General features: G+C 39.6%; 1 protein-coding gene across 1 annotated transcript in view; it reads right to left on the minus strand.

The window, feature by feature from the left end:
* The window catches only part of LOC104080384 (cubilin-like), a 123,375-nt gene that overhangs the window by 10,933 nt on the left and 96,915 nt on the right, over nucleotides 1-15,527 (minus strand). The window contains exons 41-43 of the mRNA XM_009582759.1: nucleotides 9,774-9,974; nucleotides 7,482-7,611; nucleotides 6,324-6,541 (exon numbers count right to left, since the gene is read on the minus strand). Coding sequence (XP_009581054.1) covers nucleotides 6,324-6,541; nucleotides 7,482-7,611; nucleotides 9,774-9,974 — 549 coding nt within the window. The remainder of the gene's footprint in view (nucleotides 1-6,323; nucleotides 6,542-7,481; nucleotides 7,612-9,773; nucleotides 9,975-15,527) is intronic.

Raw genomic sequence — 15,527 nt, forward strand, 5'->3', positions numbered from 1 at the left:
TTTTTGACTCGTTTGATGTCCTGGCAATGGTTCCAGCAGTGACATTTAGGACTGTAAAGCCCCAGTCTCCTGCTTTAGCAGGATTTCACAAATGCTGTCAGACGACATTCATATTCTTAAGTTTTTAGACTACTGGCTGATCCCAAATATAACAGTCCAGACATGCTCTGTGCCAAGCCTGCCCTAGTTCTGCAAAACTGTGATGTATGTACCATCCAATCCATCTCCTCAATGCTTGTCTGAGAGACCAGAGGCAGACATGCAGTCTGGCCTCATTCTAATACTTTCTAATACTGCATTAGCATGCTTGTTGGCATCACAGCCGCCCAGGCCTTTGCAGATCTCTCTCGCGATGTGAATAAGAAATGTCTCCTCACCCTTTGTTTGTGTGCACCAGAGTACAGATTTTCAGCTGAAGCAGGCATTGACTTTAGTGAAGCTAAGACAATTCATGCCAGCAAAGTTTGCCGACAGTTGTGCGAAGTGCCTTTAATCTGAATATCCCATCGGCTTTTAACTGTTTAGTCACCTACAAAGTTATGTTTAATCACTGTTTCCGAAAATTATTTTTCACCTAATTTTTTCAGATTAGTCAGAAATTTCTTATTTAAAAGTCTACCTCTTTTCTTGACTGTCCAGTTTGAGTATGCAAACCACTTCTATTTATTTTGCTTTGGGAGAAGAAATGTCACAGACATTAAATAACTGACATTTCTGAGAGGCATTTGTAGACTATCCCTTAACTTAACAGTTGTATTCTTTTCAGAGATATTGAAGCGATGTATTTCAAAACTGCAAGTGCTTTCTAAATTTAGTCAGATTTCAAGCTGATGCATATTTTTATATTTGAGCCCCAAAATACAGTTAGAAACAGTCCAGGAGTTGTGACTTATGAACGTATATTCTGAGCTTGTTATGGATGTTCTGATTTTCAGAGACTATAATAAGATCAAGAAAAGATATTATTAGCCATGATTTATTCATTATTTTAACAGATTAAGCTAATCATAGTTAAGCCATGACAATGTAATGACTCTGAAATGTGTAATATTAATGTGTTATATATTTGGTAAAAAATCATGTGAACCAAAAGCCCAAAGAAATTTTTGCAAGAAGACTTGTGAGTTTCAAGCATTTTGCTTCTCAGCTAGACCCTCTGCAGCACCAAAGTTTAAGTCCAGATTGGATATCTTGAGATAATCCCTGGAAACTGGTCCTAATGGGCTGTGAAATCTCTGCCAGGCACTGCTGCTTTTCCAAAGGCATGAGAAAACGCAACAGCATTCACATGCCACAGTCAAGGACACGTTCTTCTAAGATTTTTTTGTTGGAGGAAGAAAAATTTGCAGGGAACCTGAGATTCAGCTGTGCTGAGTCTTTTCCCACTTAACAGGCCATAACTGCTGTTGTCAGTACAGGTGCCTAGTGCCACCTACAGCAGGTGCTAACGTTATTTACATAAATCAGTGCAATGAATTACTGCTGGTGGTGTAATAATTTAGAAATGACTCACAAAAAAACACCTAACCCTGACCTATGCAATAGAATAACCAAACCAATATTTTACACCTTATATTGCCCATTCAGAACTGGTTTTTTTTTCAGCAGTTCTGAACAATCCAAAAAACCTCTGCAGCAACTGCGCATGCTGAGCACTGCTGAAAATCTGCACCTAGAAACTGAATATAGAGTGAGCCAAGCTTTCAGTTTGCAGGGCAGAACTGGACTTAGAACTATATTAAGCAAATTTTTTTGTTGATAAAATAAAATAGCATAAAAATTCTGTGAAAATTCTACTGGATCCATTTTTTAAAAGTACACTTTAATTTCATTAGGGGAGAGCATAACAGTAAACCCATTAGTGATAGACACTTAGTGTATTGTATTCCAAACAGGAAACAAGTAATTCAATACACAGCTAATAGAACAAGAGAAGACAAATACCTCTGGGTGATTTATCAGGTAAATTACAGATCATTTTGTCAGGAAGAAAAGCATAGCGGTTATAATCTATTTCCATGATATGCATACTAGATTATTCATGTAAATTACCTATTAATGCATTTTTCTGGTATATCAGAGAAGATTCCTTTTTCCAACTATTTTTCTTCTAAACTCTACTCACTTATGCTTTTTTTTTCCTATGTAAAATGATTAATATTCATTCAGTAGAAATGCTCATTTGAATAAAAGGACAGAGGGATCCTTGAGGGAAAAACTGGGCAAACTGAGGACAATGCAGAGAACTTCACATTCCAACAGTCTAATGATTGCCAAAGGTTTTGGAGGCATTTCTTCTGCCTTAGAGCCTACATCACTAATTCTCTCATTGTTGTCACCCTATTCTTCTTGCCTGTCTATATCCATCTGGTTTTCCTCATCTTGTGTTTAAATCATAATCTCTTTGTGACAGCAGATTGTTGCTTTATTCTGCCTGTGCAGTGCTTAGCACAGTGGAATTGCGGCCCGTGAGCTCGTAAGACCCAAGGTAATGCAAACAAGGGACGACATTGGTATTAATACAGTACACCATATTGCTTTTTCACAAAGTATAAATGTGAGTTTCTCCTGCATGCTCACAAGAGATAGTATAAAAAAGGGGAGGGGAAAGAGCTGGCTACAGCTTGAAGGCGAGCAGGATTTAGGGCTGTAGAGAAAAAGCAGGCAGTCTTCCTGCCTCCTCCATCCCACCTTCCCCACTGCCCAACTCCATTTCAGTTTTGCCTGCATTGTATGAAGAAAGCTCAGGAAGAGCCTTCTGACTCAACCCACTTATCTAACCATGTGTAACACTTTGCTTCTTGTAAATTCATGTGGCAGCTCCCATGGGCAGACCTGCCTTTCAGAAAACCCCTAGACCCTTCTCCGATGGTTTAGAATGTGATATATTTTTCATTACTGAGACAATGGGGCTATGTACACAAGCACAGAAAGCTGCCAAGCAAAAATGATGTGCTGTTAATAAGGTCATAGCTACATCTCCTGACAGGGGTTGCTGACTTCTTAAAAATAAGAAAAAACCCCAACCCTTATATGTCTTCTCAGCCTTTGTATCATAAGCCTTAGAAGGATCACAAACTGGGATGAGAGGGTCACCCCACTACTGGATGGGAATAGGCAGAAGCTCCATTTATCACCAAAGCACAAAGTTCCTGCTATCACAGCACGGATGGCAGGCTCTGTCCCTGCCAGCCAGGGTCAGCTGAAAAGCTCAGGTCTCCCCTTAGAGCTGGAGAGAGAATCAGGAGATCTTTGGCCAAGTCACAAGCTCAGTACATGCAGACCTCATTCTTTGGGAGAGATCTTGGCTTTCCTTCCTTCACAGAGACATCTCATGTAACCAGATACCTTAAGCTAGTATTGATTTATCTCTTCTCATCCTTTTATTGATTGCCTAGAGGAGCACACACTTGCTGTGGAAAGGAAGTCTCATTTTACAGACTGAAAACAAAGGCAGAAAAAAGGTCAGTGGTAACTAAGGTAAGAGGAGTCTTTCTTTCCACAAATCTAACACTTGGAGCAGGCTGGGATCCTCCAGTCAGCCCAGTTTACCAGCTCAGCCTGAGAGCATGTCCAGTGATTCCAAAAATGAGGCCAATAAGTGTCCAAACTTAGCAGCAGAGACAGTGGAATTATAAACCCTCTGAACTGCACCAACAAAGGCCATATGTTCCCCTGCCTCAAATGCGTCATAACACAGAGTCGATTATGACAAAGAATGCTGCTTGTGAAATGTGCACTTAACATTACATTGCACAGCGTACAGAGTAACATGGTGAAAGAGAAGACATTTGGCAAAAAAGGTGAGATATTGCTGTACTGTCAAATTAATACTATTTCATACTTTCTGTTAGTCTCCCTTTTCTGACTAGTGGGGGGACCTTAAATATTCTAGTGGGTGCAGGATCAGTAATGTAAACAAATTGTTTTAATTAAAACAGAGCATGTTTTTCTGCAGAAATTTCAGAGTTTAACTCTTTGAATGCCTGGTTGCTTTCAGTCTTGCTAGGCTTCTGTGAGTTTCCTACTTCATCTTCTCTCTTCCCTCCCACCACAATGGTTATAAGATGGACTCCCTACTAATAAAATTCACAAGAGAGAAAGAATGGATAACCCTGGATTTTGGCAGTACCCCTGAGAGAAGCCTGATCAGGAAAGAAATCGGAAGGAAATAGCTTAGTTTGCTACAAACGAATGTACTGTTTCTGCTCGCTTCTTTCCAATACATAATCAGGGTCACTCACAGCATTAAACAGAGAGCAATAATTACATTATCCAGTTGTGCTTCCCTAGGGTAACTACAAAATAATGTGCTCATTCTCATCCAACAGAGAATGAGGCTTCTTGTTTTTCTACAGATACCATCTTCCTTATCCAAGACATCATTATTAATTGTCATCTGATTGCACTTGTATTCTTACAAAACCACATGGGTTTTATCTTTTGACAGACATGAGGGAGCTTCTCTAAAGCACCATTTAGAATAACAGGCTTTTAGATCTTCATGGTTTTATTCTTTTTCATTTGAAGCAGAAACTCAGACCTCATAGCACAAAGATGTGTCATAGATTTTCCTGGCTCTATTTTTTAGATAAGTCAAACTGGAAAAGTTTATAGAACTGTGACACATGTTTTCCTTTTATAATATACTTCTCTACTTTTTGGCCATTCTGTACTAGCATGGGACTGTCATGATTCTTCCTAACGGCTGTGTGGTTTAGTCCCTGTGGCTTGTTTCCCACAGCGGAGAAAGAAGACCTACCATTAAGCATCTCACCACCATGGGCTCTTCATCACACAACCCACATCTCCACATGGCCATCTTTTCCAAGCAGCTCTATTGTTCCTGAGTAACTCCTGCAACATCACAACCTCCATTTCCTTGGGAGCCTGCAGAAATGTCCCTCCAAAAATTAGCCTAATAGATGTCAAAGTTTATTCATAAAGGGCTTCTCCTCACTCTAAGAAATAATCAGGCTTGGTACTGACTTGAAGAGCTTGGCTTGTGTTCTGTTTTGTGCTTAAGCAGAATCTCTGGCAAGTTGCACAAATAAATCTAAAATCAGTGGCTAAAAAAATTGACTCTATGCCAACAGGAAGAGCAAGAGCTTGGGGAGTTCCTGATGATCTCACCCTGGAAACACAAACCCAGGCTGTGGGGGATCTCTGACAACTGATACCTAACAGTTTAAAGACAACAACACGTGAAGCAGCATTATGTTACTTGAAATAACAGTCCACAAGAGTGGTCTTAAAAGATTCTTGTAGAAATTACTTAGAGTGAAGCAAAGAAAGAGTTAATAATAGTAATGACCATGAGGTTCTGTGGGAATATTTTTCTTGGCAAAGCCTGTAGAACCAGTTATTTTCCTTATCTGTAAATACTTTCTCAGACTGTATCAAATGAGAAAGTCGCTGGCTAGTGGTTGGGAGGGGATTCAATGACTCAGCAGAGGACTATGTTTGTTCTGCCACAAAGGCCTTTCATTCTCATCTGTCTGAGTGCCAGCTTTGTAAGCTGGACAATTACTTCTTTCTAGATGACAAAAACATTGAGTTAATTACACAGGAAACTAGTAGCGATGACATGAAATCAATTTACATGTAATAATAATTTGTTGCCTATCATCCCTAAACAATCCAGATGTTAAAAAAAGGTAAAAAATTCCTTTTACACCTTGATTTTAAAAATAGACTACTGGGCTTAAACCTTTTTTTAAGGCAATAACCAAGCTTTCCCCTGACTGTTGTGTCCATCAAAACATTTAACATCCAGTGCCTTCTTACTATGATCCCCATTTATGTTATGGCCAGCTAACCAGATTGATACCCAAAATCAGTAGAGATCACCACAGTGGTGTCTGGGGGGAACCCCAATCTTAACTGAACTTAACACTTTAGTTTTTAAAAAGGTGTGAGGTGAACTGCAAGGGAATAGAAATTGAGGATAGATGGAAAGGTGGCATTTTTAGTGCACCACCAACCTTTGACTACAGAAGAATGAGAGTTTTCAGGTATTGCCAGGTTTCCTCCAAAAGAGAGGCCTTTGGGTGCTGCTAAGCCTTCAGTCACCCAAGAACTGTCTGTGCCTTCAGAGAGGCAGGAAAAGGTTAGCAAAGAATAAAAGGAATCAGCTCAGCACTAGGGCTGGAATGCAGGGACCCCATAAGCCTCCTACTTAGCTTAGTTCACTCAATTTTTACAAAATCAGAAACAGTCTTCTGCTTCCAGCACCCCTAATGAGTGAGACCATAACTGCTCCTCACCGAAGGAAATTACTTACCAGCAGATTCTTGGGGTTATGAGTCTGATAATACTCTTACCTAAGGTCTCCCTGAAAGATGCTTTCCATCCCCTGTCTGCTCCAAAGAAGTCAGTGTTAAACACCACGAACAAGTTATTACTGGCGCTCTTAATATTCGGAGGCAGTTCTGAGCCACAGAATTTCCCGAGAAGAGGAGCATGGGTGTCTGAGCCGTCATATACAGCCACATAATCTTTGTAGCAGGAGGGAGATATTTCAAGCTGGAAGCTATTGAACCTGTAAAATACACTTGGAGATTTAGGTATCACATTTTCATTTCTATTCCTGTGCTATGTGTGTTTTTAGTGCTTGAGGAAAGGTCTGAGTAATAGCAATGGCCAAAGCCATACACAGACAGATACCACAAAACATTTCTCTTCAGGAACAAGCAAGCAGAACTATTAACTGCATGGCAAAAACACTCCAGCTAACCAGCTTCAAGGAAATAGTGACCCTCATCCACTGGGCCTCTTGCAAGGCAAGCTGTCAGCACACCTCAGCTTTCTGTGAAGCAGCAGATCTCCCCTGTGCAAACATACCCTCTCTCACTTCTGCAAATTGCTCAGCCTGCAATTTCCTTGGGCACGTGAGGGGCATGTAAAGTGCAGGCTCAGAGTGCAGCCCAGCTAGGTCTTCCACTTAGTTGGGAAATGTTCTCTTAATTCACAATCAGCAAATATATGACAGAAGAATGTATCTATCTTTTAATTTCTCAGTGGCAAGATTTTGTGGCAGCCACATCCCTCTTTTAGGCAGGACAGCACACACTCAGAAGTATACTCTTTCTGGGTGGGTATTATTACTTGGTCTGTAAAGTGAGTACCAGTCCTCTAAAAGAATTATTTTTTTTCTTATATCAACTCACAAGCGTCTTGTAACTCCTCAAAGGCTGACAGAATTTAACTAAAAGCATGAGCTGCATTTTCACAATTTCTTAGCCCTCTTGCTAACCAAAGTGGGAAGTTACAATTGTGGTGATGTTTTGCACATAACAAGTTACAGAGAAAGATGTAAGGAAGCCTGAAGTTGATAAAGGGGGCTTCATTTCTCATTTTAGTTCAGCTTTCCCCCTTGGAAAAAGGAAAAATAAAGAGAAAATTGTCAATAATAGCTGTCTTTAATTGGAATCAGAGACCTCCCTTCCCCCTTGATGACAAGCTGAACTTGGATTACATACTTGAGGGCCACTACTTTGCCATTTCCAACTGTGATGTAGTATGAGCAGTTCATGTTGTTGTGATAATCAAGAACTGAATGGGCCGGACTGCTGATAACACCAACAGAGCCATTGAAAATGCCACCACAAGCTGTAGAGGAAACAGAAAAAAAAGAGTGATTACTGTCTGAATACCAGCTTGGTCCTAATTCGCATATTTCTTGCAGGAGCTCTTGTTAGTCCCCTTTTAGCCATAAGGAAAGAAAAGCCCTTGATAAATTAGGAGCAGTCTTCACTGTCATGCCTAAAACTGTTAAATGCAGAGATGTATATCAAGTTGTGCTCTGCAGTGGAATACTAGAGTCAGTATTGAAATAACAGGTTGTTACTATTCCATACCAAATGGCAATGGCTCCATGTTTGTGTAGTAAAAGATTGAGCCTGATTTCAAGTGTTCTACAGACCAGGGAGCAGCGGAATGGGGTGTGCAGCAGAGTGTCAGGTGTATCTGGAGGAACCCTGTACCCGTTCTAGCTTGCTACGAGAAACCCGGCTGATAAGTGGGCAAAGAAATTTCCTCATCCAAATCCCAGCCCCATGGAAGCCTCTGAAAGTTTGGCACTGACACAAAAGCAGCCACCATTGCATGCATAGCCCTGCCCCTGATTTTTCTGGAATAACTGTACACACAGTCTCATCATCCCTCCATCTCCTGTCAGGGCGGGGGTTTTACTGTAGCATTTGTTCTGTGCAGAAAGGCAGAGAGAAGTCCCCAGGTGTCACTAACCCTGGGGACTGTTCCCCACCTCGCCTTGTGCTGGGACTTGCCGGCAGTGGGAGGTGGCTGAAATGGAGGACTGCATACTTGCTCTCTCGCTGAGTAGCAAGTTAAACTCTGCAGCTGTGAACTAAAGGCACTGCTTGGCTTCTCAGGGTTTCACACCATGGATGCTGATGAGGCCAGGATATGGCTAATGTTTGTTCTCAGCTTCAGTGCTTGAGGGAACAAAAACTATTATAAAACCAACTCTAATCTCCATTGTTAGCTTCAGCCTTTATTTTATAATCTTAACTTGGCAAAAAACGTTTCCCTGCGTCCTGTTGATAAATAGCTTAAAGCCATACACAGCTTTTCATGTTTTAAAGGACATGCCATTGTCCTGGCCATGACCTGAAAAAAGGCAGTCCCATACAGGGTGCTGCTGGATACAGAGCGCCTGGTTCCTCAGCCGAGCTCAGGCTGGCGGCCTGGAGCACTGGCAGATAAAGGACAGGAGCCAGGAGGATCAAGAATCAGCATTATTCTACACTAGGAGGGGGAAGCTTTTTTCATTTTTTTTCAGCAAACAATACAACTAGAGGGAAGAGGAATGTTAATTGCTAGAATCTGCTTTATATACAACAATAAGCTAATAAGGCTGCAGTCACGTTTCTCAAATGTCAGAAGTCACAAGTCAGATAGCAGCAACTGACTTGAGTGAGTTATGAAGGTCTTTTCCATGAGTAACTGCACATTGTCATTTCTCAGTGCCCTCTGTCTTATCTGTATCAGGCCATTTATTTTATATAAAGAATTTAGCCTTATGCTTTTTGCTGTGGCTTTGAACATGAGGAATGCATTAAGGGAAATACCAAAGCTAAGAACTCACACTTTTCTCTGCAGATAGAAAATGAAATAGCTTTCAAAAATCAAAGTACTGTCTTTACAAGTTAAACCTAGAAAATATTAAAATTGGTTTTGAAAATAAAATTAATCTTTTGGGATATTTATATTTGTGCAGATGTAAATTTTAAACTCAGTTGGAAACTTCTTTTTCTAATACATATTTCCTCTTTAAAACAAAAGAGATCTCATGTGAATGGCAAAAAGTTTTGGTGAAATGTAGTTTTAGCATAACAGAATTAGACCATTCTCCTGTATGTTATAAAATCTTTTAAATGATCTCTCAGTTAAATAAACTGGTGATGTTTCTCCTTAAACATTGTAAAAACAAAATAAAACAAAACAAAACAATCCTGCCAAAATGGGTTGCATTTCTTTTCTACAGCAAAGAAAAAGTATTTCAGGTCCTGACTTGGTCCCATGCAGTGTCTTGAAATGAGAATTGTGAGATAACACATCAGTCAGTGCAACACGCACCAAACAGTCCCACATCTTGGTCATGAGAGCCCTTCTGGGCACGTGCAGAGGGAATATGAACCATCTACATCCATCTAAGGTATTCCCAAAATGAAGTACAACATTTCCTGCACTGAACCATTATCCAGCTGAAATATTTCCACCATCTAAAGCAGAGGACAGTGGCTACTCACCAATTGCTCTGTATCTTGCCTGGAATCCAAAGCCTGCAATATGGGAGTCACTGTAGAAGTTGAGCAGCATAGGTCCAAAGACACTGACTGGGGCAGGGAGCTCATTACCACAGAGCGTGATGAGCGGATGCGGCGTAACCCTGGTCCCACTGTAGATGCTTACTCCATCATAAAGACAAATTCTGCTCAAGAGTGCTGGAGCTGCATGGGCATATAATGCAGAAGTATTAGCAGGATATTCTCCATGTGATTTACTGAGCTGCAAGTATATAGACCTCACACAGGGTAAGAATTAAATTTTGTATTGCTTGGGATCTTGGGATCTCATTTGCTTGCTGAGGAAGCAAATGTCAATTTTTAACATGCAGAAAAACTGAGGCAGAAAAAGGCAAAGAGACCTTGTACATAAGACATCACACTGGTCTCATTCAGCACATCCTATCATCTGGAAAAGGCTCCAGGCCCCTTGAGTTCTTGGGAGTTCATAGTTGAGTGAACACCATCTATGAGGAGATGAGAGGACCTGACAAAAGCATGGGTCTCCTCTGCAGATCAAAGCAATGCACTTTCTGTTACAGGCAACCAACTGCCTGGTATTTCTTTCCCCTGATGTAAAAGTCAGAACTCAGTGCAGCTAATTTTAAATCATTAAGAGTAAGAATTTGGGAAAATGAAAAAATAGTCCATACACTAACTAACATATTTCAGAGCTGACTTCTTTCTCTCTGAATTCCCTCAAACTTTTCAGTACCAAAACCCAGATTCTTCAGATTGACTCAGGAGACAGAAAAATCTTGCAGTTTGCCAGTGAAATGCTGTAACTGTGGCAGTCAGTGGAGATTTGGAGGTGACTGAGCAATAGGAAAAGAAACAATGATTTTCAGGAGCAATCTTCTTTAGGGGGCAAATTGGTACAGATACTAGGGTGAGTGAAAAGCTGCCCATTCAGAAGCACTAAGAAACAGGGAAATGAGGAATGTAGCATTCTACATTTTTTCCCCATTGGTTTTTAGCTTCTCATTTGCAGTTAGTTTTCTGAAGGATCAAGCAATCCCCTCTGACTCCCTGCCCTACCTTCCTGACTTTCTAGCCACCTCACCATTTGCAACCAGATTGGACTGAGACGAAAGATCTCAAATTAATTAAGTTCATATAAGTTTCATGAAGGTCACTGGCTGAGTTAGAGTGCCAGAGGAATGTCCCCAAAGAAGGACAAGCTGTGCTTTCAGTGTAAGGGCTGTGAGTTTGAGCAGAGATCTGCTGAGCACCCTGGGAGCTCAGAGCCAGCTGGGAGCCATGGGCATGGGGAGAATTTAGTGGTACCCAGGGTGGTGCCACCAAGGGATGTATGCTGGGAGCTAGAGAGGTTGGGTATCGTGTGGGAGCAAGAAGGGAGCCACATGGGTTATGCAAGGAAGCTGGTTTAATGCTGTCAGTGAAAAACACAGTACACAACTACTGAAAACCAAGCTTTGATAGTTGTTAGGCTTATAGCACAACTTGGTGTTTTCTTTGTCTTTTTATTCATCATTTACAAGCACAATGGAAGCAGGGGTGCCGCATGTTTATTGAGGTTAAATTATCATGTTTAGCAATCCATTAGCAGCAATGGGGCTGTTACTTAAATTGCAAAAGATTAATCAGGAATTATCTAAATTTAACAGGAGAGACACTGAGTTTAGCATTGCAGAGGAGTGATTCCTGCAGATTGTCCAGTCAAAACAAGCTGCTTCCTAGTGTTGTAGGAAACACGATGACTCGTATTGAACAGGATGACAAACAGGAATGGAGTGATAATTCTGTTTCACAAGAACAACAGAGTCTTCCCAGCAGCCAGATATATTTTAGAATCTCTCTGGAGTTTTAATTTTAAAATTCTTTCTCTCTCAATGAAGACAATGTATTCTAACATGTTTTACAATTATGCCGATAGGGAAATATGGTACTAGTCTGACTCTAATAAGAGTAACTAAGCTGAAAACAACCAGCCATGTCAGGTAACTGATTACACTGTTAATTATAAAATAATTAATTAAAAATATTCTTCATGTCCTACTCTATTATGAGAATACTTGATAATGTGATACAATTAAAAAACATAATCAATTTTAAAATACAAAGAAATGAAAAAAAAGAAAGAGAGACAAGTGCAATTTCAGAATGGAAAAGATTTGAGAAAGCAACTCAGGTCCCTTTCTGGAAACACTTTGGAGAAAGGCATGAAGTGAAACAGATTTCTCAGCAAAGCAAAGGTCCACAATACCCGTCACAAGTTGTTTCGAACTGCTCCACTGGGAAGAATAAGATGGTTGATGTAGGATTGTGAGCAAAAGGCTTAATTTCCAGCTTTGAAACCTCATTGCTTGGGCCAATATCGTTTTTCACCCATGAATCCTGGCAGGACTGATGATTGTTTGATCTCTATCCTGTAACCCATCACATGTTTACACTTTTCCTTAATTTCTCACCATACTAAAATGCATTATTCTGTAAATAATCCCCAGCCTCAGATTCCTCTATCCTATCTCCTCATGTCATACTTCCAGCCTCTACACATACTCAGCACATCATCAGCAATTCTTCTCTGTGGTCTATTTCCTCTAATTCTATTATCTTTGATCTTTTCTGTCCCTTGCACTACAATGGAACAGCTTTCATGAGTCTCCAGAGATCTTTTCTTAGCCAGCTGTCAGACCCACATCCTCTTTGAGCTGACAGGCACTTTCCATATAGTTAGCACTGTTTTTCTTCATAAGACTTGTCTACTAAGAGCTTTTGCTCATCCTTCTGGTATTACTGTATTCTGCCTTCTGATTCATCCATGAGGATTCAATGAGACATCTCCTCTCCTGTCTTTCTCTCTTTATCTCCACATTAGCTCTGTGTAATCTCATTCGCAAGGACAGATGCAACTACTATCTCTGTGCTGACGACCCCATAAGTCTACTTCCCTCCTCCAGGTCTCTTTCTGTTCAGACTAAAATTTTATTTCTGTCTCTCAACAAAACCATTCAATAGGAGAGCCTTTTTCCCCCCTCAAGTCTTCCCATGCATGTTCTTTCTTTACAGCCTCATTATTTTGCTTGCTCTCTTTAGGTCCATGTCTATGATTGGGGTCTCTCTAGGTCTTCGCATCCAGGCTAGATGTAAATATTGTCAAGTGTTTCCAGTTATTGTCTTTAAGGTAAATTCATTTGTATCCTTCCACATACCTATGATTCTCACCCCCAAAATAGTTATTTTTCCAGCATGGATACTGTACCATTCGTTCCTCTAACCTTGACAATATTTCTTCCAAATGCTGCTAGAGACATCAATTATTTGGCCTGATGTTATGAACATATCCCTCTTTCTTTGAATTGCTGTGTGTATTTATTTGCTTTCAAGGCCTTTTGTTATCTATCTGCACTCTATTTATCATCTCTTGGTACTGCTCAGCATTGATACATTGACTCCTGCCTCCAAAGTTCACATGATAAGAGCTTCAGTTGTCCTTACATTACATTTTGAAATATGCCTTTGTGTTGTCTCCTTTCCATTTAGCAGAAATTTCTGTTCAGTCTCATTATTCTCCATAAAATCATTTATTCGATATGATGCCTGCACAAAAACCTTGACCGAATTTGGGCCCCTTACTATCTGATCACTAATAACAACATCCTCTTTCCATCTCTCTGTCTATAGCCATAGATTGTTTCATTTTGTATCGAGGCAGAACCTGTCTTTTTGTTTAAATTTTGTAAAACTGAAAATAGTGAGGGTTTGGTTCACAACTGTAGCTTCTCGTATAAATGGTAATACAATTAGTAATTACTAATGTAGGAAAAGTATTACGCAGATATATACTCCTGTGCAATATATTAACCAGCTCCATAGCACAAGATACTATTTTGAAAGCAAGGAATTACAAGTCTTTCATATATATATATCCTCTTTCAAAATAATCTGTTGCAAAAGTTGTCTATTTTCTGAATTGCCTAGTAACAACTGAGAAAGCAGATAGAGAAGACTCCAAAATGAAGCTGTAACCTTATCTCAGATTGCAAAATTACAGTTGCATGTTTAAAATAAAAGGAGAAATAAACAGGCTATTAAAACATTTTTCAGGTCAACATGGTATCAACACAATGCAGTTTTTTTGTATAGACAGAGTATAAATACTACAGAATTCTAAAAGCAGATATTGCAGGAGGCCTCCATCCATTTCCCCTAATTTTCCCTGATTTGGAATTCAGACTTTGTTGCATGTTATGCTCATACTTGAAGAGTATTACAGCCATTTAATACTACTACTACTAATAATACTATTCTAGCTGTCCTAGAGATGTATTTGTAGGGATGTTAATCTGAATAAAGCCTATGAACAAATGATGGATGTGATTAATTATTTCTTAGATAGCAAGTCTACTAAGATAGATAGATAAGGGTTTTTGACTAATTCTAATACGTTAGATTTGTGTAGACCTTTGATCCAAGAAGGGAGGACAGATGGAAGAGAACCTTTGTCACTGCCACAGAAGTGGGGCTGAAAAAACAAACTCACCCCCATTTGTTTGGTTCTTTATAAAATAACCAAACACAACAATGTAGGTGGTACTACAAGAAACAAACGGCAACCTAAGCAACATCATGAAACAGGCAAATCAAAACAGAAGTTCTGTAACCGTATTCAGTTTGGCACAGGAAGAGACATTCTTCGGGCCACAAGGAAATTACAGAGACTAAACCAAATTCAATTCATAGGGTTAATCTTGCCTATGTTTTCCTGCCTAAGTCTTAAGTATTTTGTGTAAGCTATTGTCTATGCTTCCTGTAATAGTCAATGGGTAGTAAGAGTGAGAGAGGCCTTCATTCCACATGTACAACACATTTGCTTTTTAGTTTAAAGCACTATCTTTTTCATTTCACTATAGGAGAGGATAAGTCTAGACGATAAATCTAAATTAGATATTTATTTTCATGGGCTCAAAGTCAGATAAAAACAATTTTTCTACCTACAAGGAAGCAGCCAATTTAGATTAAATTTTGATCACAAAATCAACAAATGCAGTTTCCTCCAGCTCTCTCTTGCTCTGTTACTTGCTATATTTAGTGCTTAATACATATTTAATATATAGTACATGCATGTCATGTTCATTTGGTTCCAGATACTGACATTGTATCACTACTGTGGGTTAACTGCCTCATTTGGAGTCATTCTTTATAATCAGAACGGGCATCTCATCATAATTGAAAACATAACTACTCTGCAGCAGAGATCTGTGACTAACCCATGAAGTCATTCAATTTTGTACCAATGTGTCACTGCACTATAACCAATTACCTTCTGCCTTCTAATTTTCCGGAAAAAATATCTCAACCAGTTAAAGTCAATGAGATATGTATGCCTTACAGGCATTATTTTAGATACTTCATTTCATTACTAAACAACCATGAAAAAAAAATGGATTTCTTTTGAAAGGTCAAATAGGTAGTAAATTATGTTAATTGGACATGCAGCTAAACTTTAAAAACCCAATCTAGAACATCTGTACTAGTATGGTTAAGATTTTAAATACCACACTCGGCAACAATCTAAGCAGGTGCAATGCTTCCTTGCATATGGAATAGCTGGAAATGTTTTTAACAGATGCTGCCAAACATTACTCTGCCTTTGCAAAAGAACTAAGGGAGTTCACGCTGGAAACCCATAGGCACATGTGCTAAACATATTCAGTGGGACAGCTGAATACGTTTTCACTTATGCATGATAGT

The sequence above is a fragment of the Fulmarus glacialis genome, unplaced genomic scaffold (assembly GCF_000690835.1).
Source record: "Fulmarus glacialis isolate BGI_N327 unplaced genomic scaffold, ASM69083v1 scaffold4858, whole genome shotgun sequence".
NCBI classification, from domain to species: Eukaryota; Metazoa; Chordata; class Aves; order Procellariiformes; family Procellariidae; genus Fulmarus; species Fulmarus glacialis.